The 26,684-nt window shown below is 41.7% G+C and overlaps 1 protein-coding gene across 1 annotated transcript in view; it reads left to right on the top strand.

The window, feature by feature from the left end:
* The window catches only part of LOC138741150 (glutamate receptor ionotropic, NMDA 1), a 143,131-nt gene that overhangs the window by 74,479 nt on the left and 41,968 nt on the right, over nucleotides 1-26,684 (top strand). The window contains exons 9-16 of the mRNA XM_069894817.1: nucleotides 7,134-7,217; nucleotides 8,653-8,788; nucleotides 12,369-12,502; nucleotides 15,627-15,791; nucleotides 17,439-17,557; nucleotides 18,494-18,606; nucleotides 23,814-23,962; nucleotides 25,026-25,183. Coding sequence (XP_069750918.1) covers nucleotides 7,134-7,217; nucleotides 8,653-8,788; nucleotides 12,369-12,502; nucleotides 15,627-15,791; nucleotides 17,439-17,557; nucleotides 18,494-18,606; nucleotides 23,814-23,962; nucleotides 25,026-25,183 — 1,058 coding nt within the window. The remainder of the gene's footprint in view (nucleotides 1-7,133; nucleotides 7,218-8,652; nucleotides 8,789-12,368; nucleotides 12,503-15,626; nucleotides 15,792-17,438; nucleotides 17,558-18,493; nucleotides 18,607-23,813; nucleotides 23,963-25,025; nucleotides 25,184-26,684) is intronic.

Raw genomic sequence — 26,684 nt, 5'->3', positions numbered from 1 at the left:
GGCTGCCCACAGAAGGCACACTATCACATATTGTTTTTTACTTCTGAGGAGATTTGGCATGTAGTTGTACACTAAATTTAAAAAATTTGAACATATAGCACGGTAACAGGCCCTTCTGGCCCACAACCATGTGCTACCAAATACTCCAATTAACCGACATGCTTGTCAAGCTCGCAAACCCTGCACTGGTTTACCCGGAGATCCTACCCATGCTGTTCGCACCAGCCCTCCTCCCCCGATTCCATAACATCTCCCCTGAAGCTGTGTTCATTTGAAATTCTAAGGACACTGTTCATAGCTAATTGTGTGTGTGAAATTGGATCAGTGGGTCCCAAGGGTAATGAGTCTGAATGTGGCTGATTGAACAGTAGTTTTTATTTAAACGTGTTGGGGAGTCACATCAGGGGTATTAGGCACACAAATACACACTTGCCGGATTAAAGGATGCACTCACAATCACTCATGGGTGAGAGGGTTTACAATCAAATTACAACATACAATACACGCCACTCTGCTATTCCTGGCAGGCACAGCTCAATCTAACTAAACTAGGGACACTAGGCACACAATACTACAGCTCCCAACCCTTGTCTGCATACATCTTACCAACAATTCTTCAGCAATGCCCATGGTTCCCAACCCGGAGTGGTGCACGGGTTTGTCGCAGAAGAGAAAAAGAGCGATGGCTCGTGTGTGGTTGGCTCTATAGTGCCATTAGCTGGAGAATCTGGTCCAGGTATCGATGAGGAAATTAAAGAGGTCAATGACCAGTTGTCTGCTTACTTGTGGGCAAGGCATGACCTTGATTGGTAGGTGGGGTGACTTCTTTTTTTCACTGTTAAGTCAAAAACTTTATCTCAGATGTAAAGACAGGACAGTTTCCATTACATTAATTTGATGTTATTCTGCCACAAGGCATTAGTTTTTTTTGAATATTTTATTTATAATTTTAAAATTATATAACATCAATTATAACATATCCATACAGAATGTATATAATTGAATAAACCCCCCCCAACCTCCCTCATCCACCCCAATAACACCCCCACCCACCTCCCCCTTCTACCTACTAAGAAAAAAGGTGCACATCGCTTAAAAACAATATTCAACTTTTAGCTATGGAAACCAAGACACCCACTGGAGCAGATTGAGAAATTAAATCTACAAACCAAAAATTTTTAGATATGAGCTCCATACTTTTACAAAAAAATAACAATTATCCCTCAAATTATCCATTATCTTTTCTAAAGGAATACAGGATTTCATTTCAGTTTGCCATCTTTGCATTCTTAAAACTATATCAGATTTCCAGGTGATGGCCAAACATTTTTTAGAAACAGCCAAAGCTAAACGTAGAAATTCAATTTAATACATAGTCAATCTTAATCCTAAAGCAATCATCTTAATGTACCCTAATAAAAATAACATTGGATCAAATGGAAGACTCACCTTTAATACTTTCTTCAAAGATAATTTAACTTGTACAGGGTGTATTCAAAAAGTCTTAACTTTAGAACAGGTCAAAATCAATTTAAAAAAGTGCCTATCTCTTTTCCACATCTAAAACACAGATCTGAAGAAATTACATTTCTTTAAATTTTGAGGGGTTAAATATAATTGATGTATAAAATTATATTGTACTAATCTGTATCTTACATTTATAACCTTAGTCATACTATCCTTACATACATTTCTCCAAACATTTTCATCTATCTTCCTGTTATGGTCAGATTCCCATTTTAATCTTGATTTACGAACATTTGACTGAGACATTTTATTTTGTAATAACTTATACATTTAATAAATAAACTTATTTGTTTCTTCCTTAGTAAGTAATAATTCCAAAGCAGATTGTCTAGATAATTTTAAACTGTGACCTAATTTTTCCAATAAAAATGTTTTTACCTGATAATAGCAAAAAAAGTATTACTAGGAACTTGAAATTTTTCCTTCATCTGATTAAAAGACACAACTTCCCTGCTTCAAAACAATCTTCAACTTTTAAAATCTCCAATTGATTCCATGTCTTCAAAAACTGATTATAGACAGTAAAAGGAAAAAGGTCGTTAAGGACAATTCTTATTCAAATTCAGCCCCTTTAAGGGCAGCATTAGCTCAGTCACCTGGTGCATTGTGACATTATAATCGCTGCCCAGGGTGGACGCTGGAAGGGATGCTGGAGTCAGAGAGAAACCTCTGATAACGCCATTTCTTCATGGCTGCCCCACCAAGTGGCAATACAAGCAGGGCCAGTTCGCCATGAGGATGTGTGCAGCCACAAAAGTTTATTTTGATATAAAGGCATTTTCGCTGAAATCTTTGCTTTTCCACCTATCTCATAATCAATTTTATTCCATATTTTAATTAAATGCTTCAATATTGTTGGGTCATCTACTGATTAACAGTTTTAAATTCCATTTATAAATAAATTCTGACATAGATTTCTCATCAATTTTATCTAACTCTATACTTGCCCAAATTGAAGGTTTATTTAAATCAGACATTACATTAATAAATTTCAATTGTGCAGCTTTATAATAATTCTGAAAATGTGGATGTTGTAAACCACCTAATTCAAATTTCCAAGTTAATTTCTCCAAAAGTACCCTATTCATTTTCCCTTTCCATAAAAAATTCCTTACAATTGAATTAAGATCATTAAAAAAAATGAGGTATTTTAAAAGGAATAGATTGAAAAAGACATCGAATCCTTGGAAAAATATTCAATTTAATACAGTTCACTCTACCTATTAAAGTAATAGGTAAGTCATTCCACCTATTTAAACCATCTTTAATTTTATTAAATGGCAGTGCATAATTTAACTTGTACAGATTTTCTAAATTTCTATCAATTCTAATACCTAAGTATTTAATCGATTTTGTCTCCTCTTAAATTGATCTACTTGTTTACATTGATCATAATCTCCTTCTATTAATGGCATAACTTGACTTTTATCCCAATTAATTTTATAACCAGATATTCTCCCATAATCTTGTAACTTTTATTTAAAGAAATTAAAGAATTTTTATAATCTTTTATATAAATCAGTACATCATCTGCAAACAAACTAATCTTACACTCCTCCTTATTAACTTTAATTCCTTTAATACTAAAATCTTGCCTTATTGATTGTGCAGATGGTTCAATTGCCAAAACAAATAATGCAGGAGATAAAGGACATCCTTGTCTAGCTGATCTAGTTAATGAAAAAAGAAAAAGAAACTTGTTTGTTAGTTACTACTCTAGCCAAAGGGTTTCTATATAAAGCTTTAATCCAATTCATAAATATTTGGCCAAATTGAAATTTTTGCAAAACCTTAAATAAATAATTTCATTCTAATCTATCAAAAGCCTTTTCAGCATCTAACGATAAAGCTGATGCTGAATCCGATTTCTTCTGAGAGCTATCAATTAACTAATTAATTTAGCTATATTGTCAGCAGAATATCATTTTTTAATAAATCTCAATTGATCTAAATGAACAACTCAGGTAAATACTAATTTAATCTATCAGCCAAAGCTTTAGCAACAATCTTATAATCAACATTTAATAATGATATAGGTCTATAAGACTCCGGTTTTTAAATCTTTATCTTTCTTAGTTATTACTGTTATTACAGCATTTGAAAAATATTCAGGTAATGAACATGTTTCAGTTGCTTGTTTTAATACTTCCATTAATAAAAGCATTAATAAGTCTTTATTTTTTTATAAAATTCATACGTAAACCCATGTTCACTGGGAGATTTACCATTTTGAATAGAATTTAAAGCTTTAATAACTTCTTTCAACATAAACGGAGAATTGAAATCCTTTCGAGCTTGGTAATTCAAAGATGGAAGTTGAAGCTTTGTAAAAAATCATTAATTTCTCCTTCATTATTCAATGATTAAGATGAATATAACTTAGTATAATACTCTTTAAAAGAATCATTTATATCCTGTAGTTTATAAGTATTTTAAAATTATTTTTTGACAGCATTATTTGTTCTTGATGCTTGCTCCATTTTCAATACCTTATGTGCTTGTTCTCCTAATTCATAATATTTTTGTTTAGTTCTATCAATTAATTTCTCAATCCTAGATGTCTGAATTGAATTATAATGCATTTTTTTATTTATCAATTCCAACCTCTCTTTTTCAGATGTTATTTTGGAATTTTTTTTCCAAAATTTCTATTTCCTTCTCTAATTTATCCACTTCCTTAAGATAATTTTTTCTTAATTTTAGTCAAATAATTTATTATTTGGCTCCTTAAATAAGCTTTTAATGCATCCAATAAAACCAATTTATTATCAACCAAATTAATATTTGTTTCTAAATACATCTGTATTTGACTTCTCATAAAGTCACAAAATTCTACATTTTTAAATCTTCTTTGGCTTGGCTTCGCGGACGAAGATTTATGGAGGGGTAAATGTCCACGTCAGCTGCAGGCTCGTTTGTGGCTGACAAGTCCGATGCGGGACAGGCAAACATGGTTGCAGCGGTTGCAAGGGAAAATTTGTTGGTTGGGGTTGGGTGTTGGGTTTTCCCTCCTTTGTCTTTTGTCAGTGAGGTGGGCTCTGCGGTCTTCTTCAAAGGAGGTTGCTGCCCGCCGAACTGTGAGGCGCCAAGATGCACGGTTTGAAGTGATATCAGCCCACTGGTGATGGTCAATGTGACATATATATAATAATGATGAATTAAATCTCCATCTATAAATTGAATCAATTCTAACAGAGTTCAAACATGAAATCAATAATGTTGAATGATCTGATACAATTCTAGGTTTATATTGTACATATTCAATTCTTCCTTGTCAATGAGCTGAAATTTAAAAAAAATCTATTCCAGAATAAGAATCAAACCGATAAGAATAAAATTAATAATCTCTCTCTCTAGGATTCAATTTCTTTCAAATATTCACCAAATTTAAATCTTCCATTAACATCAAAATTCTTTCTAGCCATTATTGTTTTCATTAATACTTTGTAGATTTATCTAAAATTGAATCCAAGCAACAATTAAAATCTCTGCCAATTATTATATTTCCATTTACTTCTACCAAATTTAAACAAAAATCTTGAATAAATTTTTCATCATCTGTATTAGGTGCTTATACACTCATAAAATCCAGGATTCTGAATAAATTTGACAATTTACCAAAACAAATCTACCAACAGGATCAATAACTGTTGATTGTAATTTAAATGGAAACTTTTTATTAATTAAAATATCCACTCCTCGTGCTTTAGAATTAAAAGACAAAGCAATAACTTGACCAACCCATTCTCTCTTTAACTTTTGATGTTCTTTCTCAGTTAAATATGTTTCCAGCAGGAAAGCAACATCTACTTTCAACTTCTTAATATGTGCTAAAACTCTCTTCCTTTTAATTTATTTATTGAGCCCATTCACATTAAACATTCCATAATTCAAATTATTTGTTGCCATAATATAATTTTAAAAATACTCAACTCCCTTCTCCACCCTGGGTCATCTCGTCTCCACAGCCAATTTTCAAAACATATAACATGCGCAAAGTCCCAAGCATGTGCTTTGATTCTACAGTTATTTCTGTAGTTTTCTTTCATGCTCCAGTGCCATCTTCTCCCGCTCCCTGAGAAGGTGGCATTGGAATTTGAACCCTTACCCGAGGAGGTTTAGTAGATCATGGCTGGAGAGGAACCAGGATCGGAGGCTGAGTCTTCAAGGTAGGCCCAGCTTCTTCCATTACTGTAACTTCAGTTATAGACATTTTTTTTGCAGTCTATATTTTAGATTTTTGCAGCCATCTTTTCAGACCTCTAGAAGAGTTTTAAAATTATTTAGTATTTTTAAAAGTTTTTAAGAAGTCTATATTAATTAATAATAATTAAGGAGAGGCATTTTCCACATCTTCTCCCTACACAATCACACCACGCCTCCCAGGTTGGGTGACTTCTGATCAGGTTCCACATGACCCTGCATAATCCATACTATACCCTTTTAAATTTTTGAATGGTGGGAGGAAACTGGAGCACCCGAAAGAAACTCACACAGCTACAGGGAGAATGTATAAACTCCTTACCTAAAGCGTTGGATTTGATCCTGGGATGTTGGCACTGTCATCGCATTGTGCTAAATGCTATGTCAACTGTGCCACTCCATACTCTTATCAAACCTCCTCAGGTGTACTGTGGAATGTGTACTGACTGGTTACATCACAGTCCACTGATAACTTGAATACCTAGGAACACAGAAGGCAACAAGAAGTGGCAAACCTAGCCAAGCCCATCATGGGTAGCAACCTCATACAGATGAAGACATCTATGCTTGTCCATTGATTTTCCATAAGGCGCTGGTTATTTTAACACCATTTCTCAGGCATACTTCACAATTAACTCAGGCAATCTCAGATTTTCCAATTGATAAAGGATTTACATGGAGCACATTCCACATTAATCCCTACATGTCTCAACCTCCTTTACCAAATGTCACACATTAAATAAAATAATTGGAATGGTCAGATCATTACCCGAGGTGGTTATTTTCAGAGTCAACTAGTTAATGATCAATGCTGAAACTTTTACAATGGCTTGTCTGTATCGCTGCAACTGATTTAGCAAATGTCCAAATACTCCCAGGCTCCCTGATGTGGTTATAAGTCATCAATCTCTGGCTCCAGACGCATTGCAAACATTGATGCACATCTTTAAGTGTGGTTCATATTTAATGGAATACAAGATATTGGACTCTGTGTACACACAGAGATTGGAAATTATATCCCGGAATTACTCTAACTAGATGAAAACTCATTTTTGCAAGGAATCTTTATATTATGGATAAGAAGATTGGTCAAACCCCTGTAGATGTAGATGATTGGAACCATATGCTACTGAGCTCATGGGAATGACACCTGAGATTAGGCCAGTTTTTTTGGAGCCTTGTAAATGATGCTGCTTGACTGAACACTTGAATTATAATCAGCTGCCAAGAAATGTCTCAGTTTCCGCACAGGTTTTCCTTGCTGATATTTCATCTGTGTTGCATCCTGAATAAAATGCAGGCAAGGGTGGGGAGGAGGCTACTGGTCTCTTCCTTGACAGTGCCTCTGCGCTGTCCATGTGTCTGCAATATTCTCCTGATTATGCATTTGGTCCATACCATAGGTTCTCCTGAATGACAAGAAAATCATCTGGCCGGGCGGCGAGTTAAACACACCCAGAGGGTTTCAGATGTCAACAAAACTAAAGGTACATTCTGAGCTGTATCTATTTATGGGTAGTGGAGACGACACCAGCTGTGGAGCTAGAACTCTGACTCCTGACGGGAAGTCTCGCTCTCTGTTGCACCAGTGCAGTGCACAACTCCAGGCAGGACTGGGTTCAGTCCTGATCTCCAGCGCTGTTGGTATGGAGTTTGCATGTTCTCTCCATGACTATGAGGGTTTCCTCCCAGATGCACACAACTTGGTGAGTTAATTCACCATGTAAATTACCCCAAGTGGATTGGTGGGCAGTGGGAGAATCGGGGAGGAGGAATGGATGTGAATATGGGAGAGAGTAAGTCACAAGAGAATGTGTGGTGCTGTGGGATTCATGGCATTGTTTTGGGTCGTCATAGACTTGATGGGCCAAATGGCCTTTTTCTATGTTATAAGGACGGTATGAGGAAAATAAATATGAGTCACAGCAGATTTCAAAATCAGTCAGCCCTGGTTCTCAAGACACTATTCAGAGTGCAGACAATTGGAGCATGCAGTGTGATGGCCGAGGACCCTGTTTAAATGGCTGCATCAGCGTTGTTGAATGAGGAAGGTACAAACAAACAAGGCAAGGGCAAATGGCTACATGGAGCATCTGTGACCCTGATGGAGAGGATCTCTGCCTCAACCAACACAACAGGAACTCAGTTCATGTTGAGGGTTAATGTTGGAAAAAGCAGGTTTGTCTCTGCTAGTTGAAGCTTCAACCAATGTTGATGAAAGATTGTGAGGTTCAACAAATAACTATGGTGGACATTAGTAGTGTAATGGCTGTTAGTGTAGTGGTTATTAGTGTAGTAGTTGTTAGTGCAGTGTTCGAGTAGGGTTCGAGTAGGTTCATTAGAATAGTGGTCATTAGTATATTGATCAGTAACTTCAGCAATAGGCTGGACAAGCATTCACCAGTCACCAGGTCAAGTACATTCTGTGAAAAGAGAGGAGTTCCCTGCTTTACTCTGAACCCTTTCTTTAGAGGAGTCGTCATTGACCCAGAGAAAGGGAATAATAAACAAACATCAAAAAGCCTGGGCATCTTTTATCTGGTGTGACACAAGATGCTGGTAACCAACGTGTAATTCCTATACTCGTGGCTCAACAAGACCTCTCAGGTCAACTGTAGAAACCAACACATACAACTGACTCAAGTCAAATTTGCATGTTGCCATGCCTTTAAGTTGCTGCGTTTATAACTTCCCCCCACAAAGTGCATCTTACCCTGACCCAGATCCATTGTGAAGCTCCTGACATTTAAGATGATTTTCTCCTGTTTGAATTACTGCTCAACAAAGGTTCTGCTGTATTTTGCATCTCTTTTGAACCTCTGGTAAGACTGCTTAAAAATTGTTCATAAATGAACAGAGTGAGGAACGATGTATTCCTAAATTTATTCGATCATGTTTGGATTTGATTTACTTTACATGCAGATCGTCAGTATTTACCAGGAGCCCTTTGTGTACGTGAAGCCAACATTGCCAGATGGAACCTGCCAGGAGGAATACACCATTCATGGGGAGCCCATTAAGAAGGTGATCTGTACGGGCCCGAATGCCACTGTGCCAGGTAAGTTACGCATCCTATCTGGGAATGAAGTTGCACAGTTCTGCATCAATCAGTGACCTGTATCTGGACATATTTACCCCTGGAGTGGAATTCCTGGATGGAATGGGGTATTTCTGAAAACTCATTCAGCACATAATATCTGTGATATTATTTCCACATTAGTTGAGATGGGATGATGTCACACACCACTACCCACACCTCCTTTCTCCCGCCCACCCCCACCCCTTCAAGCCCTTGCAGGGAGCTTATGGATAATTACCTGGTCACTGTTGTGGAGATTTTCCTCACTCTCCCTCTGCAGAGGCATCACTTGCATTGTGTCTACTGGAGAAGGAAACCTGCCCAGATGCATCAACCCAACCCACTGTTCGCAGCCGCTGCCTCCCCCACAACCTGCTGACCCACTTCCAGCTCAAATGACCAGCTCTTGCTGATGAAGGTTTGCGTTCATTTCCCTTCCCCCTTGGCTGCATCCTCTGGTTCCTGCCCACTCTCTCTCAGGTCCATCTCAGACCTGGACATTCTGTCTGTCGCTTTCTGTAAGATGCAGTCTGCAGAGAGATGACCGGGAAAAGTTTGAGGCCTGGAACAGCAGGCCTTGTCCTGGGCCTAAAATGGAATAATAAACAAACTTATCACACATAATGTCGATAATGGTGTATATATAATTACACTCAGTGAAAACAATTACAGCACATCTTATTGCCTCAAACCATTAACAAGTGTAAATTTAACTCCACAACATAATGGCCACTTATCTCACCCATGCATCATATGCATCCTTCACATCATGGCAATGTAAAACAGGGACAGGTAAACCATGGGCAGTACAGTGGGCCAACTATAAGTTCAGGCTGACAGGTGCAACCATCCAGGTTCAACCCTGACCTCCTGGCATTGACACATTACCCTCAGCCATGACCATCCATTTCCCCACATTCTATGGTTTTCTCCCACAATCCATAGAACATGCAGGTTGGAAGGTGAACTGGCTGCTGTAAAATGAAAGGGTAAATTAGTCAAGTTGATGGGAAATGGGGGAGGGGAGGCAACATGGGACATAAGTAAAATTAGTGTCAAAATGTGTGCTTGAAGGTCAGCAGACTCAGAAGGCTGAAGGGCCTGTTTTTATTCTGCATCTATGTCTCATTGCAATGTAACAGTACAAACTACCACACATCCTTCATTTGCCGCTGGGCTGAGTTCTGCCTCAGAAGCTGTGGGATATCAGCATTGTGGAATATAAGCATGGTGGGAACCATAGTTACATCTTCCAGGCAGAATCTCATAGAAACAAGGTCATCCAGAGGGAGGTCCCTCCTCCTAAATATGGTCTCCTGGGCTGTGAAAAAGAGCATAAGGTAAAGAGTTTCCAGAGAAGAAACATTTGGGGCTCTGGAGTTTGAAAGCAATTGTTCAAGCTTCACTCTGACTAATAAGTAGAAAGTGAATAAGACTGACCTATACACAGTGACTCTAGAAATATGATATCGGATCTCAATGATATCAAAGATCTGAGGAGGGGTGGGGATGGAGGTATGGGGATGCTGCCTCCACTTGGCTAGAGATTCCAAAAGCAGGGAGCCAACTTAATCAGAATGAAAAGTTTCTTCACAGGACAATATCTAAATCATTAAATCTGCATCTCAAGAGTTAAACATAGAAACATAGAAACATAGAAGATAGGAGCAGGAGTAGGTCATTCGACCCTTCGAGCCTGCTCCGCCATTCAACGAGATCATGGCTGATCTTAAAGTTCAGTACCCCGTCCCCGCCTTCTCTCCGTAACCTTTAATACCCTTATACTGAAGAAATAGATCTAATTCCCTCTTAAATATATTTAATGAACCTGCCTCTACTGCCCTCTGTGTCAATGAATTCCACAGATTCACCACCCTCTGGGTCAAGAAATTCCTCCTCATCTCGGTCCTAAATGGTTTGCCTATTATCCTCAAACCATGGCCCCGGGTTCTGGATTTTCCCATCATTGGAAACATCCCATCTGCATCCATTCTGTCCAGTCCTGCCAGAATTTTATATGTCTCTATGAGATCCCCTCTCAATCTTCTAAACTCCAGCGAGTACAATCCCAATTTGTGCAAGCTTTCCTCATAAGTCATTCCTGCCATTCCAGGTATCAGCCTGGTGAATCGCCTCTACACTCCCTCCATTGCAAGAACATCCTTCCTTAGATAAGGTGACCAAAACTGCACACAATACTCCAGGTGGGGTCTCACCAAGGCCCTGTACAGCTGCAGTAAGGTATCCTTGTTCCTATACTCAAACCCTCTTGATATGAAGGCCAACATACCATTTGCCTTTTTAACCGCCTGCTGTATCTGCATGCTCGCCTTCAGAGACTGGTGTACAAGTACCCCTAGGTCTCTCTGCACTTCCCCATCTCTTAATCTGTTGCCATTCAAATAGTAATCTGCCCTCCGGTTTGTATTACTAAAGTGGATAACCTCACATTTATCCACATTGTAGTGCATTTGCCATGTATCTGCCCAGTCCCTCAATTTATCCAAATCACACTGGAGCTTCCTGACCCCCTCTTCCATGCACACAACCCCTCCTAGCTTAGTGTCATCTGCAAATTTGGAGATATTACATCCAATCCCCTCATCCAGATCATTAATGTAAATTGTGAACAGCTGAGGTCCCAGTACAGATCCCTGTGGCACCCTACTGGTCACCGCCTGCCACTCAGAAAAAGAGCCATTTATCCCAACTCTCTGTCTTCTACCTGCCAGCCAGTTCTCAATCCACATCAATACTTTTCCCCCAATCCCATGAGCCTTGATTTTGGAAGCCAGTCGTTTATGCGGGACCTTATCGAAGGCCTTTTGGAAGACCAGGTACACCACATCCACTGGCTCTCCCCCATCTATTTTACCTGTCACCATCTCAAAGAATTCCAATAGATTTGTCAAGCACGATTTACCTTTTGTAAATCCATGTTGACTCCGTCCGATCCCTTCTCTGCTAGTCATATGCTCCGCTATTACATCCTTAATAATGGATTCCATCATTTTGCCCGCTAATGATGTAAGGCTCACTGGCCTATAATTTCCCGCTCTTTCTCTACCCCCTTTTTTAAATAGTGGGGTAACATTAGCTACCCCACTATAGTTCTGTAGGTGCCCACACTGGGAATATATTGAAGGCTAGACCTTTGGACACAAAGGGATTGGGACATGAGAGGTGGGATATAGGGGCTAGAAAATGGGTAGAACTTGGGAAATAGGACACAGAGGTGAGACATGGGTGGCACATAAAGGATGTGGACACAGGAGATTGGATACAGGAAAACGAGGGTCAGCCAGGATTTTCTTGAATAGTGTGGATACAAGGGGCTGAATGGCCCTCTGCTGCACTCTTCTCAATCAGTTGAGCCCTCGTATTTGGTAAACAAATTATTTTGACATGTGTTGAAGAAATGTTACAACGGGGCAGAAAGACTTAGTTGAAGTTCACAATTGCATGATTCACTGTATGTGAATAATTGCGCAATGCTATGCCTGACTGAGTGTCAGGTGGGACTAACACTAAATCCCAGGCTCTGTACATTGCTTGGCAGGTCGGCCTATTGTCCCTCAATGCTGCTATGGATTCTGTATTGATTTGCTCATCAAGCTTGCCAGTACCCCTGCACTAAACTTCACCTATGAGGTTCACCTTGTACAAGACGGAAAGTTCGGGACACAGGAACGAGTAAGTATTCTACCGTCACTTGGAGAAATTAACACTTATGACAATGCAGGGATCCAAGAGACAGAAAGGGTTAATCCGACAAATGTTGCAGTGTGATGAAACTTCAGACCAGCTGAGTGCAGCAATCAGAAAGGGAATCACCACAACCCTTTCATTTATTAATAGCGCACAATGTTCAATGCTACTTCGGAAAGTGATCTTACTGCATGTGCTGTTTTAAAAACTGATATTGCTGAAATATAAGATTGCCCATGTATTTACAATTTGAATGGAAGGAGAATGGAATGGAAACTGTGAGTGTGGGTCCCAGCCAGGAAGTGCAGAATAGGGCTTAATTTTGGGCGGCAAAGGTAAGTGGGGTGATGATATCAGAATCAGAATCAGATTTTTTTTGTCATGAACAAGTCATAAAATTTGGTGTTTTGCAACAGCATCATAGAGGAAACATTCATATTATAACCATCTTACAACATTACTATCAAAAATCAAAATAATAGTGCACAAAAAGTAAGGCAGTGTCTTTGGTTTAATGATTATTCAGGAATCTGATGGCAACGTGGAAGAAGCTGTCCTTGTGCCACTGAATGCTTCTCTTTAGGCTCCTGTACTTTTTCCCCCGATGGTAGCAGAGTGAAGAGGGCATGGACTGGGTGGTGGGAGTCTTTGAGGTGTGACAGAGTATTTAGAGGTGTTTTGGGAAGAATTATTAGAGCAGGTTACACACAAACATTTTAAAACACAGAATATTTGCAGGAGTTTTGCAGAGGGCTTTTTGCAAAAAGAACAACAAAGTTGCAGCATACACCTTGCCTGGGAGAGCATGTGATTTTTGCAGGCAGACAGAAAAGTTTTGCTCTCAGAGAGGGAGGGTGTGAAACAGAGAGAAAGGAGACAGAAATCAGTTCCAGAAGGACAAAGCTGGCAAACCTTTGGAAGACTGCCTGGTTAAAGGAGAAGACTAGCTGTCTGAAAGGTGACCTGAAAGAAGGAGGATCATCTGGAGAACCCTGAAGAGGGCAAGTTTCATCAGCAAGACTGATTGAGAAGGAATCAGTCATGGATGTCCTGGAAGTGGAATCTCTCTCTGAAAACCAGCAAGAACTGGTTTTCAAGTGGTAATCATTTGCCTGTTAACCACCAAAGACTGGTGAACTTTGTTAATGCTAACTTCTGTGCACAGTACAAGAATTGCCTGCAACCAGTGAGATTAGAATGTGATCCAAATTACTTTTCTAATCTTAAATACACATTATATACCCCTGCCCTTAGTATTGGGGGAGGGGGGGGGGGGAAATTAAGTAGGTTAAATAGGTTAAATAATAAGTTAAAGTTTAATTCTGTTTTCTTGTTCAAATATAATTAAAAATGACTTTTGTTTAAGTACCCCTTTGTGTTGTGGTGCATATCTATTCCTGCTGGTTTTTGGGGTCCTCTGGACTTCGTAACAGAGGATAGAGGCTGCTTCTTTAAGACACCACCTCATGTACTCAATGGAGTGAAGTCTGGTGCCTGTGATGTTGTAGGCTGAGTTAACAACCCTTTGGAGTTTATTCTTGTCCTGAGAGTTGGCGCCTCCATACCAGGAAATGATGCAACCAGCCAGAATACTCTCCATGATACACCTGTAGAAGTTTATGAGAGTCTTTGATGACATACCAAATCAGTGGTCAATCCTTGGAGGATGTGTCTGCTCTATGGATTTACACACTCCTCCAAGGATCAGACGTATTTCTTTCAGATAGGTGAAGTCCTGTACACAGTAAATAAAATATTCAAAAAAGAAGCCCTGTACACAGTGCTGGTGGACACATTGGGTGTGGGTGTGTTAATATTTATCTGGTATTGGTCCATCCATCTGCTTAGTGTGTGCTCATCTGAGTGTTTTTTTATATGTAGTAGGAGGGCATGGTCATGTTCGTATGTGATGGTGTGTTTGTGTATGATGTGTGCATGTGTAAATGGTGTGGATATTTTTTATGTGTGTAAGTGTGTTGGTGCTGGGTGTATTTGTAAGGATGATATGATGTCTGTTCAATTCTGTGATTATCTGTGCTTTTGTCTGTGTGTGTGTGTGTGTCAGTGCATGGATGTGTGTGTGTGCATATGTGTGAGTGTGTGAATGTGTGCGTGTATGTGCATGCGTGTTCACATGTGGGCATTTGTGTATGCAGCTGCATATGCTTGTGACAGAGAGGCTCAGCTCAATAGAATAGCAACCAAGACAGGAAATGTTATTATCCTCCACCATCCATGGGGAATGTTCCCCAGGGTCTGGACACAGGCCCTGTGTGTGGTAGGGTTTGGTGGGCTTTGTTCACAGTTATTGTGAATTCCAGGAGTTAAGGGTCAGTCTTGGTCTTAGGGAGAGCAGGCTCTAGGTTTGGAGGGCTTGTTGCTCTCACTGGCCCCTTCATCTTTTAGACTGGTTCAGGATGCGAGCTAGTTCTTCTCTGGGGCCAAGGAAGCCCACAGGTGGATAGGATTTACTGCCTTCTAGCAGTCCACCCTCACAGAGTCTGCAGGTCTGCTACAGATGGGAAACATTGCTGGTGCTCCTGATCTTGCATGTAGTCAGACAGAAGGAACCAATGACTTCCATTGTGGAAGTGGATGTTGGATCCAGGGGCAAGAAAAGAAACAAAATGTATCTCTCCACCTGTGTGAACAATAAGAAGTAGGAGGGATTCATCAGCACAGAGTATCCGTAGAGATAAATGGTCAGTCAATGTTTCGGGTTGATACCCCTTATCGAGTCAAATATGAAGAGGCTGAAGGAAAGATCACTGGGTTTCACTGGTATCTAACTAACATGGTTGGTTCCTGAATGTGACTACAACATCATTACCTTTGTGAAGCAGAGTGATATATGGATGGTCCTGCCACATGGTATTCTATCTTGCTCATCGAGTGTCTTCTAGTACTCCTCAACTTGCCCAGAGAGGGCAGCATTGAGTCACTTCCAACATCTGCCCCCAGGGAGGGCTGACCTTAATCCAGCTAGCATGCACACAGAGGCTGTTCAAAAAATCCTTCCTGTACACCTATAGCATGTCTGTATAATAGATGGCTTAGTCGCTTGCCTCTGTATGCTGCCAATGTTCATGGAAACTTTAACTACTTCCAGGTGAACAACAGCAATAAGAAGGAATGGAACGGGATGATGGGGGAGTTGCTGAGTGGGCTTGGTGACATGATTGTGGCCCCTCTGACCATCAATAATGAACGAGCCCAGTACATCGAATTCTCCAAACCCTACAAATACCAAGGACTCACCATCTTAGTGAAGAAGGTATCACACCTTTTAATCAATGCCATCAATCCCTGTCACCCATTCACATCATTGTTTAAGCATCAACACCATTCTGCCATTAGGGACATTTGGTCATGAGGCTGTCCTGGTTATGCTTACACTAGTTTAGATTCAGACCCAGCATGGTAATAAGCCCTTTTGGCCCACGAGCCCGTGCCACCCAAATACCCCAATTAACCTACAATCCCCGGTCCATTTTTGAAGGCTGGGTGGAAAACAGAGCACCCAGAGGAAACATACCCAGACACGGGGAGAATGTATAAACTCCTTACAGACAGTGCTGGAGTTGAACCCAACTCGCTTTAATAGCATTATGCTAACCATTATTGAAACAATTTGCAGACATTATAAAGGATAGGGGTGTTTGTGTGCGAGAGAGTTACTAATGAAAGAGGAAAAGATATCTGTTCATGAGAGAAAATACCATTTAACAAAAGAAATCAGGTGATAAGGTGATCAGGTAGCCAAACTACCGTATATATTCATGTAATAGTCGATCCAGTATAAAAGTTGACTCTCCTTTTTTATCCTAAAAATCACATACTTTCTGAATCTCCCATGTAAAAGTTGATCCCCCCCCCACTATTTTTGGCACTGACCACCCACCCATCTGAGCTCCTGGCACCCTGACTATGAGCCTTAGGCTGCCTGCCCATCCGAGATCCCAATACACTGACTGTGAACTCTTGCCTCAACTGCCTGTGCATCCAAGCTCCCAACGCCCTGACTGCAGACCCTCATCCCAGCTGCCCACCCAGCAGAGCTCCCTACACCCTGACTACAGACCCTCTCCATGACCACCCACCAACCAGACCTCCTGACGCCCAGATTGTGGATCCTCTCCCCGGCTGCCCGCCCACTGAAGCTCCCGACGCCCCAATAGCAAATCTTCACCTCAGCTGGGTGCATATCTGAGCTCCTGATGCTCCAAGCATGGATCATCTCCCTGGCTGCCCACCCACCATAATTTCTGATGCCCCAGCCACCAACTCACTGGAGCTCCTGACTCCCTGACCGCAGATCCTCACCCAGCTGCCCGCCCACCCATCCAAGCTCCTGACTTCACAACTGTGGATCCTCACCCCGGCTGCCCGCCCATCCGAGCTCTGGATGCCCCAAGCACAGACTTAAAACCTGGTCCCGGCCATCTGAGCTCCCAGTGCCATGAACAATGTAGGTACTTATCATGGTCAAAAGTAGTATCCGTGAAAAAGTTGACCTCCAAAATTTGACCCAAAATATTGGTCCCCAAAAATCAACTATATACTAGTATATATAATAGCTGACAATAATATTAATATACTAACCAGAAAAAGACCAGGTGGGAGGGAAGAAGGAGCAGGGGGAGGAGCACAGGCCAATAGGCAAGAGATCACAGTTGGATATGGGTGGGAGGGCAGAAGAGAAAAAAGTTGAGAAGTGATAGGCAGAAGGGGTAACTCTGAATGAAGAGGGAAATGGGTGGGGAGCTGGGGGAAAGGAGACAGAGAGATAGGAGAGGGGCCTAATGGAAACTGGAGAGTTGACGTTAATGCTGTCTCATTGGAGAGTGCCCAGACAGCTTTGGAAGCGAGTCTGTGTGATTACCTTTTTGCAGATTCATGGCAATGTTTATTCTGTTAACAGGAAATTCCTCGCAGCACCCTGGACTCCTTCATGCAGCCATTCCAGAGCACACTCTGGCTGCTGGTGGGTCTTTCTGTACATGTGGTGGCAGTGATGCTTTATCTCTTGGACCGATTCAGGTTTGTGACATCTCAGTCAATACTATCTCATCTTTTCTCTGCCTCATTAAAGAAGGGTAGATCCTCTTCATTTCTCAATGGTATGAGCACAGATCAGCAGTGAGTAGAGTGACTAACTCTTGCTTACTGCTGACATCTCCAGCAACATCTGAAACAACGAGTGAGCTTGTGGACTTTGGGAGGCATTCTATGAACTCAGCACAGCTTTTTTGGCCTGACCCTGTCACTACACTTCAGAAGGAATGGCTGCTGGGGGATGTGGTGGGACAACTGTGATAGTTCTGTCTGTATGCCTGTCACTCCTGAGGGCATTCACTGGCTCCACTCCTGGAGGATGCTCTAAACCAGTCGAACTGACTCATACAAGTAATAGGTGGAACTGAGCTGCCTGTGTGCCTGTTCATTGATGGGGAACGCTGTGCCTCAACTACTTTGATCCAACTAGGATCACAGGAGGATTCCCAGCTAGAGACCCAACCAATGTACTGGTCCCCACAAGGACCCAGCAGGACAGCCCAGGGACAGCTGCACAAAAGGGTGAGATCAGGGTGAAGATAAGAAGTGGGACAAGGATAGATTCTGCCAGCAGTGCAGATGATTGTCCCCTTGAATTCTTGGTAGTCCATTCCAGCAAGTGGATGGCATGGAGTGGAACTGGTGACCTCACAGCAAGGCATGTGTTTAGATGACCACCACTTTCACGCCCCCCACTTCCCCATCAGGATGCCCCTAACACTCCCTATATCCCATACAGCCCTTTGGGGCTGTCCTGACTTAACAATAGTCAGACTATGCCCCGAAAATGCTCAAGAGTCCAGCCTGCCCCCTCCTTCATCCTTTTTGTTCCACTGGTGTGACATCATCTTTCACTCTGCACTATGAGTCGGTCCTTTGCTGAGTTTCCTTTCCTTTAATACATGAACCTTCTGCCTTCAGTCCTTTCGGGCGATTTAAGGTAAACAGCGAGGAGGAAGAGGAGGATGCTCTGACGCTGTCATCAGCTATGTGGTTCTCCTGGGGAGTGCTGCTGAACTCTGGAATTGGAGAAGGTGAGAGAGAGGAAGAGGGTCTCACCAAAAGGCTATAGTTCCAGATTTGGATCCAGTCACCTCAGTATTACATTTAGAAAAGTAAGCAAGCAGTTACAATGCCATAGAAACACAGATGCTGGAATTTTGAACAAAGCTGGAGGGACTCAGCGTGGAAAGTCAATGTTTTAGGTTGGGACTTTCAAAGGTTCTTTTCATTACTTATCGACTTTGCCCAACAGCCATCTGAGAAGGATCACTTCCCTTCAGTCAGGCAATGACCAGATCCCAGAGTGAACACAAGAGATGAAAATATGTTCAGATGCACAAGTACATAAGAGACTGAAACTATAATAAATTAAATCACCATAATATGCCAAGCCATAAAAAGGAGATAAAAATATAAAAGGTTAGATAAATTAATATTCACAATTAGTGTAAGAAAAAAAATAATGTTTCAATAATACAGATGTATCTATTGTTGTCTCAGAATAGTTTATATTTCAGATTAAGGTAGTATGGATAATTCAAGAGCCTGATAGTTTTTGGGGGAAAAACCTGTTGGTGCAGCTAGACATGTAGGATTTCAGGCTTCTGTACCTTCTGCAATGAAAGGTTGTGACCAGGGTGATGGGTGACCTTTATGATGTTGCTAATCAATTAGCATCATTATAAGGGATCACCTGGAAAGTAAGACAGCCAACAGAATTTGTTGACCAAGAACAGGAATACTTCTCAGGAAGGGCGAGTTTGAGAGCAAAAAAAAAAGATGGAGGGAGTGATCCAATAGGGAGTGATAAGATAATCAGTTTTTTGGTGGTATTGTTTGAAGGAGTGTTGCTAAATTAAATGGGATGAATATTTTGATTCTTTTTAAAAAGCAGCTAAATTCTCTCTTCAATCAATGTACTGGTATAGAGGGGCCTCAGTGTGATGTGGGAGACACAATTTTCCAGAGGTCTCTCAGGTTCAGTATCAGTGGAGCTTCTGTACTTGTGTTTTGGAGAGCACCTTTGACACAATTATAGAGAAAACTTCTTACTGAATCATCACTCATTTCTGAAATAAAGTAAATTGTGGGTTTAAACTGCACCAGAGATGTGATCTAAAGCAGTACTGAGGGAGTATTGCAGTCTTACATCCCTTGGAACAGAAGCCTGTTCACTGGGGGTGTAAATATCCCACTTCTATATCAGATAACTCAGCCAAAATGCACCACCAAGTTCAGGAACAGCTGCTTCCCCTCCACCATCAGATTCCTCAACGACAAACTCAATCAGAGATTCATTTAAGGATTCTCACTTATGTACTTCATTGGTTTTATTTTTGTTCTCTCTGTATTGCACAGTCAGTTTGTTTACATTCATTATCTGTTTACAGTCCTTTTATTTGTTTACATGTGCATGCTGTGTACAGTTTAATTTTTTCACTACCAAACAGTGGAAAATCTGCTGTGCCCACAGAAAAAAGGAATCTCAGAGTACATGATGTCATGTATGTACTCTGACAATAAATCAGATCAGCGACGTGGGAGCTTAGCTTCCTACTGCATCACATACTCTATTCAAAGTTCTTGAGATATTCAGTAAGTCATGCACCATCCACGGAGGGAGAAAGCGGGGCAATATTTGAGGGCAAAGGACCTTTCATTGTGAGCTGCCTGATCTGCTGAATATATTTTCCATGTTCTGATTTAATTTCATAATTCTTCATCCCTGTCAATCAAAGCATTGCGTGTAACAATAAAACATCTTCTTACATGTAATGGCACAGAAGGAGGCCATTTGGCCCTCCGTGTCCATATCAAATCCCAGAGAAGAAATCCTATTAATCCTAATCTTTATATCCCTGAGCCTCTGCCTCATTCTGTCACCTTTTTCCCTCAACTCCTGTTTATTCTTTTTGCACTAAGACTTTTCACACTAACCAATTAACCAGGACCCAACTTCTAACTGGGGCCCAGCTTTGGTGAATAACTTTCAGCACTTGGAAATGGCACCATCAATTCTCATTCCCTTCTCCCATCTGATTGTTCCCAAGCATTTTGGAATAAAGCCCACAGTCTCACACTGATTTAACAAGATTATATTTAAATGTTGGCAAGGTGGCTGTTATGGATTGTGCTTTGGGCTGGTTTCCAAATATTCCTTTATATTAGAACAGTAAAATGTAGGAGGAGAACAGCATGGAGTCATTCTTAATTATAGTGAGATCACCTAAAAATATTTGCATGAAACTCGTTCTGAGAAAGACTTCCTCAATTGAAATCACTCAACACGTCCCTTCAAACAGGAAGTCTGAAGATGCTGTGACTGAATACAATATATAAAAGTGCTGGAGAACCTCAGCAAGTCACGCAGAATCCATAGGAGGCAAAGGGATATAGCCAATATTTTAGGCCTGAACCCTTCGACAAGGTGTAAGCAAAACACAGGCAGGTGTCTGAATGAAAAGGTGGGAGGTGAAGGGAAGGGGCAGGGGGAGGAGCATGCCAACAGTCAAGAGGTGGATTATGGTGGGATGGTCGGAGCAAAAAGCTGAGGTGATAGGTGGAAGTGGTAGCTCTGAATGGAGAGGGAAAGGGGTGTGGAGTCGGAGGTAATGAGACAGAGGGATAGGGGAGATGGGGAAGGGTCTAATGGAAACCAGAGAAGTCGATGCTAATACCAATGTTAAGTCGAAACCAAACTGAGGCCACTAACAAATTGGAGGAACAACACCCGATATTCCGTCTGGGTACTCTCCAACCAGATGGTAGTGACATTGACTTTTCCAGTTTCAGTCAGGTCCCTGCCCTGTCGCTCTCTCTCTCTTTCCCTATGTCTCCTTTCCACCAGCTCCCCAATCCTTTCCCTCTCCATTCAGAGAGCTATCCCCTCCTTCCCCTACCTCTTCTCAATATTATCTACTATGACCTCTTGCCTATTGGCCTGTGCTCCTCCCTTCCCCCTTCCCTCCTCCCCATACCTTTTTTATTCAGTTGCCTGTTAGATTTTGGATTTCAGATTTGTTGTCAGAGTACATACACCATCCTGAGATTCTTTTCCCTGAGGGCAAAAAAACTGTATAGAATGCACACATGAAATCAAATAAAGAAATCAAACTTACTGTGCAAAACAGAGAGAAAAAGAAACAATCAAGTGCAAAAGAAAGAGTCCTTAAATGAGTTCCTGATTGAGTTTAATGTTGAAGAGTCTGATGGCGAAGAGGTAGCAGCTGTCCTGAACCTGGTGGTGTGAGCCTTGTGGCACCTATACCTCTTTCCTGAAGGGAGCAGTGAGAACAGAGTGCATGCTGGGTGCTATTGATCCTTGCTGATTGCTGCTGCTCTCCAGCAGCAGCAGCATTCCCAGTAATGTTCTCAATGATGGGGAGAATTTTGTCTGTGATGTCCTGGGCTATGTCCACGAGCTTTTGTAGGGCTTTACGCTCAGGGATATTGGTGTCCCCGTAGCAGACAGTGATGCAGCCAGTCAGCACACTTTCCACCACATATCTGTAAAAATTTTCTAGAGTTTCTGGTGTCATACCAAACCTGCACAAACCCCTGAGAAAGTAGTGGCGCTAACGTGCTTCCGTCACAATACCATTAGTGTGTTGGGTCTCTGAAAGAGTGACTCCCAAGAACTTAAATTTGCTCACCCTCTCCACCTTCGAGCCCCCAATGATCACTGGATTGTGTACCTCTGGTTTCTCCCTTCCTGAAGTCAACAGTCAAATCTTTGGTTTTGATGACATTAAGTATGAGGTTGTTGTTGGTGCACCCAAGTTTTCAATCTCCCTCCTATATGCTGACTCTTTACCCCTTTTTATACAGCCCATTACTGTGGTATCGTTGAATTTATAGATGGTTTTTCCAAGTTACACAGTCATAGGTGTAATGGGAGTAAAGCAAGGGGCTAAGAATCCATCAGGGCTCTCATACTGATGAAGATTGTGGAGGAGATGTTCTTACCAATCCTTGCTGATTGTGGTCTTGAGGTGAGGAAATAAAGGATCCATTTACACAGTGGATTGTTTAGTTCCAGGTCTTCATCATACTTTGTCAAAGGGCTCAGGATCCCGGGCAGATGATTATATCTCTTTGCTTCCTGTGGGGGCTGCATGACTTGCTGAGGTTCTTCAGCACGTTTGTGTATGACACATTCTCTGTATTAGGTTTGCTTGTTAACTCTCTCTGTCCAAAGCCAAGAGACATAAATTTGATCCAATTCGCAAGGAAGTTTCGATAAAGAGTTCGCACCCAAAACCTTGACATATCACTATCCATGGACAGGGTCCCTCCTGCTTCTGCTGTTTTTGTATTGTTCTATCCAGTTCATAATTGGCTACCACTGATTACAAGGCATATTCTTCTAAAAGACTCACACAGTCAAATTTAAGTAAAATGCAAAGAAAACTGAAAATTGCAGAACCGAGAATGAGATTTTTGTTGGATAACGATTCAAATTAAACTGTTTTTTAATTAAATCCTGTGGGGTTGAGTGGCAGATTGAGGGGCAAAATGAACGTGACCTGGTTCTAAACTGAGAGAGGAAAGCTGAACCATAGGCTGGAGGGAAGTTCAAGGATTATTGAAGAGGAGAAAAGGAAAACAGATGCTGGAGATCTGAAGTAAAAAAATGAAAATCGGGGAAATGCTCAGGAGGTCAGGCAGCATCTTTGGGATGGGAAACAGAGTCAACACTTTAAGTCCGAGACCCTCTGTCACAACTAGGATAGAAAACCTAGTGGCAGAGAAAGTTAGGGAGAAATGGGTGGAACAAAGGGAATATATCCGATAGGGTGAGAACAACTGAGTAAGTCTGAAGTTAGAAGCATATTAAGCTTGTGTTAAGTGTGGGATATGCCCAGTATGCCTCTATACTAATAGTGAGAAAATACTGAGCCAAATCACAGAAGGATGACTGGCAGAAATAACAGACAGAATGAAAGAATAAAATGGAGTTAATACTGACTCCTGCAGGCTGTAAAGTGCTCAGATGGAAGTGTCCTTGTGACAGGCCTTGGTCTAACAGTGCAAGAGACCATGGGCAAAGGGGTCAGTGAGGGAGTGGGATGGAGAATTAAAGTGGCAGAACTGATTTGTGATAGGTTTTCCAAAAACCTAGGCAGTCAGGGAAAGAGGGAAGTGAAGCACCCAGACAACTCAGAGTAGCATAGGAGGCAGGAAGGAACGCTGCCTTTACCGAGCTCTAACATGTAGCCTCTCAAATCTGTGCTTTCAGGGGCTCCAAGAAGCTTCTCCGCTCGAATCTTGGGCATGGTTTGGGCTGGATTTGCCATGATCATTGTTGCCTCTTATACTGCCAATCTGGCAGCTTTCTTGGTGTTGGACAGACCCGAGGAGAGAATCACTGGAATTAATGACCCCAGGGTGAGTTACTGCTCCTGGAACAGAGCATTTTGCTGTGTCTGTTCCTTGTCATGGGGGGCCTGACCATGACACTTCAGGTTGTCACACTCCATCCTTGTGTGGTCTTAAATTTTGTAGTGCTATCAATTAGACCTGACAGACCAGGTCGAGATTAATAGGCTTTAATCATTATAAATTTACAGCCATATCTTACATGGTGTTGGCCTGATTCCAAGGCAGTACTAAGGGAGAGGATTGGGCGGTACCACCTTTATTAGGACTCCTGGAGGGGGGAGGAGTTACAGTATCGGGGTGGACCAACCAGTACAATGACAGTAATTCAGTGTTCCATCATAAACTTCATCTGAGAAAGCTTTATCCGAGACATAGTTTGATTCTATCACAGAGGCCACTATCTGCACTCCATGGCTTCCTGATTATCTGCTTTGTCAAATCCCCACTCTCAAATCCAGGACCACATCTTCCCCACAGTGAGTAATGAGTATATCCTCAGCTCAAAAGTGAAATGCATCTTAGAAACGGAAAGTCAGATTAATTGTAGACATTGTCTGGGACACACCAATGACTTGGAGACTTGATTTGGGTGAGGGACTTAATGAAGCAATGGGTGAATGAACACACACACGCACACACACACACACACACACACACACAAACACACACACTCACACACACACGCACACACACACACACACACACACACACACACACACACACACAAACACACACACTCACACACACACGCACACACACACACACACAATTCACAGACTGCTAACACACTTCATGAAAGGATCTGATTGACAGGACCAGCTGTGGCCCATGAATGGATTATGGATGGGAGGCTTATTACAAAATAAAGTTCTCATCACCGTACGAAAGCTGACGCTCAATTATCATGATCAACCCACCCTGAATTCTCACTCTAAATCTGGCTTAGAATTCCCGCACCCACATTTTGAGGAATAATCTCACATTCTGTGTGGATATGTGATGTCCTGTGTGAATTCTCCTCCCCCACCCCCCTATATCCATGGATTTGAATGATAATGTTTGTTTCCAGCTCCGAAACCCCTCGGATAAGTTCATCTACGCTACGGTGAAGCAGAGCTCTGTGGACATTTATTTCAGACGGCAGGTGGAGCTCAGCACCATGTACCGGCACATGGAGAAGCACAACTACGAAAACGCAGCCGATGCCATCCAGGCCGTGCGGGACGGGTAATACTGTCTGCATCCTTCTCATGCTGCTCTGCACACAGTGTTCCCGCAACAGGGCAGAGCCCAGGAGTTCAGATAATGGCATCTGCTCAGTGAATGTAAACCTCAAAACTGCAGCATGAATTTCAGAAGCTAGTGACCTCAAACAGAGCAGGAGTGCAAAAACACAAAAGCTGCAGATGCTGGATTTTTGAGCAGTCAGAGGAGCTCAGCTGATCAGTTAACATTTATGGGTAGAAAGGCAGTTACAGCATTAATGATTGGGATTGGGTTTAGGGACCTATCTAGGGCATGACAGGTATGGCATGTGCCCTGGGCACCACTTGAAGGGGGGACATCACTGAGCAGTTTCTTTCCCTGGTGGTCTCCTTCACCTCCCTAGGCGTATGATGGTCCACGCATCTCCCCCAGTGACTAGGTGGCGCATTTAAGGACGCATGATTACTCCTGTAGATGGAGGCTCAATTCACCTAGACCAAGTCTGATCCCCCATCACCCCAGCCAATGCTACCCCCACCCCCAACTTATAAAGAGCACACACCTCTTTCTTCTCACTTCATCCTCCTGTTCATTCTCAACTGATGAAAAGGCCAAAGCCAAATACAACATGACGGCCACCAAGGCTAGCTTTCGTATGACCACCTTGATGCTGTTTTGACACTTAGAATGTAAAAAGTTGGCCATCCCTGCAAAATGAGCTCATTTCTATAGATATGCTCGAGTTTCTACTTTCTCCCCATGACTGCAGGGGTTTTTCTTGGCCACTCCTGTTTCCTCCCACCATTCGAAACGTACCAGGCCTGTCGGTTAATTGGGTGGCACACATTTGTGGGCCGAATTTCCATGCTATATGTCTAAAATTTTTTTAAAATTAAAAATAGTTGGTCAAGGTTTTGGGTCTGAACCATTTATGAAGACCAGGAGTTATGGATTCATGAGCCAACATTTACAAAGTAAATATCACACTGCATTTCTGGTCTCAGGGGTGCTGTGGATAATGCAACGTTCATGAGGAATGCAGGGTTGATGGGGAATGAAGTGTTCACTGGCCAATGCAAGGGTTCCAATGATTGCTGGATGATGCAAGGGTTGATCTTGTTGATTTGCCAATGCATGTTATGGGATAGATTTGTGGAATGTGCAGAGCTCCTAGGATTGGTCTTGTGTAGATAACAATGGCAAACACATAGTGCAGGAGCTGGACTCAAAATTAACTACTTTTCCAGTTGAAAAAAATAATAATTTGTGATTTACATAGTTTTCTAACATCCTAAAAAAATGCCACATCCATTATTGGATACCCTGTTAAGGGACTGGACTGTCTCCCCATATCACCAAGGCAGCCCTGCAGTATCCGACACACCCCAGTGGTCAGTCTGTGCATCCAAAATGTCAGGATTAAGTTGAATACTCTGACATGGTTGTGTAGTAACAGATTACACAGATCAGTTGATGCTTGTGAAGCCCTAGGGTCAGGCAACACTGGGTGTTGTAATATTCA

This window comes from Narcine bancroftii, chromosome 1 (genome assembly GCF_036971445.1).
Source record: "Narcine bancroftii isolate sNarBan1 chromosome 1, sNarBan1.hap1, whole genome shotgun sequence".
NCBI classification, from domain to species: Eukaryota; Metazoa; Chordata; class Chondrichthyes; order Torpediniformes; family Narcinidae; genus Narcine; species Narcine bancroftii.
The sequence above is the reverse complement of the archived record's forward strand: the minus strand, read 5'-3'. Positions and strand labels throughout refer to the sequence as shown.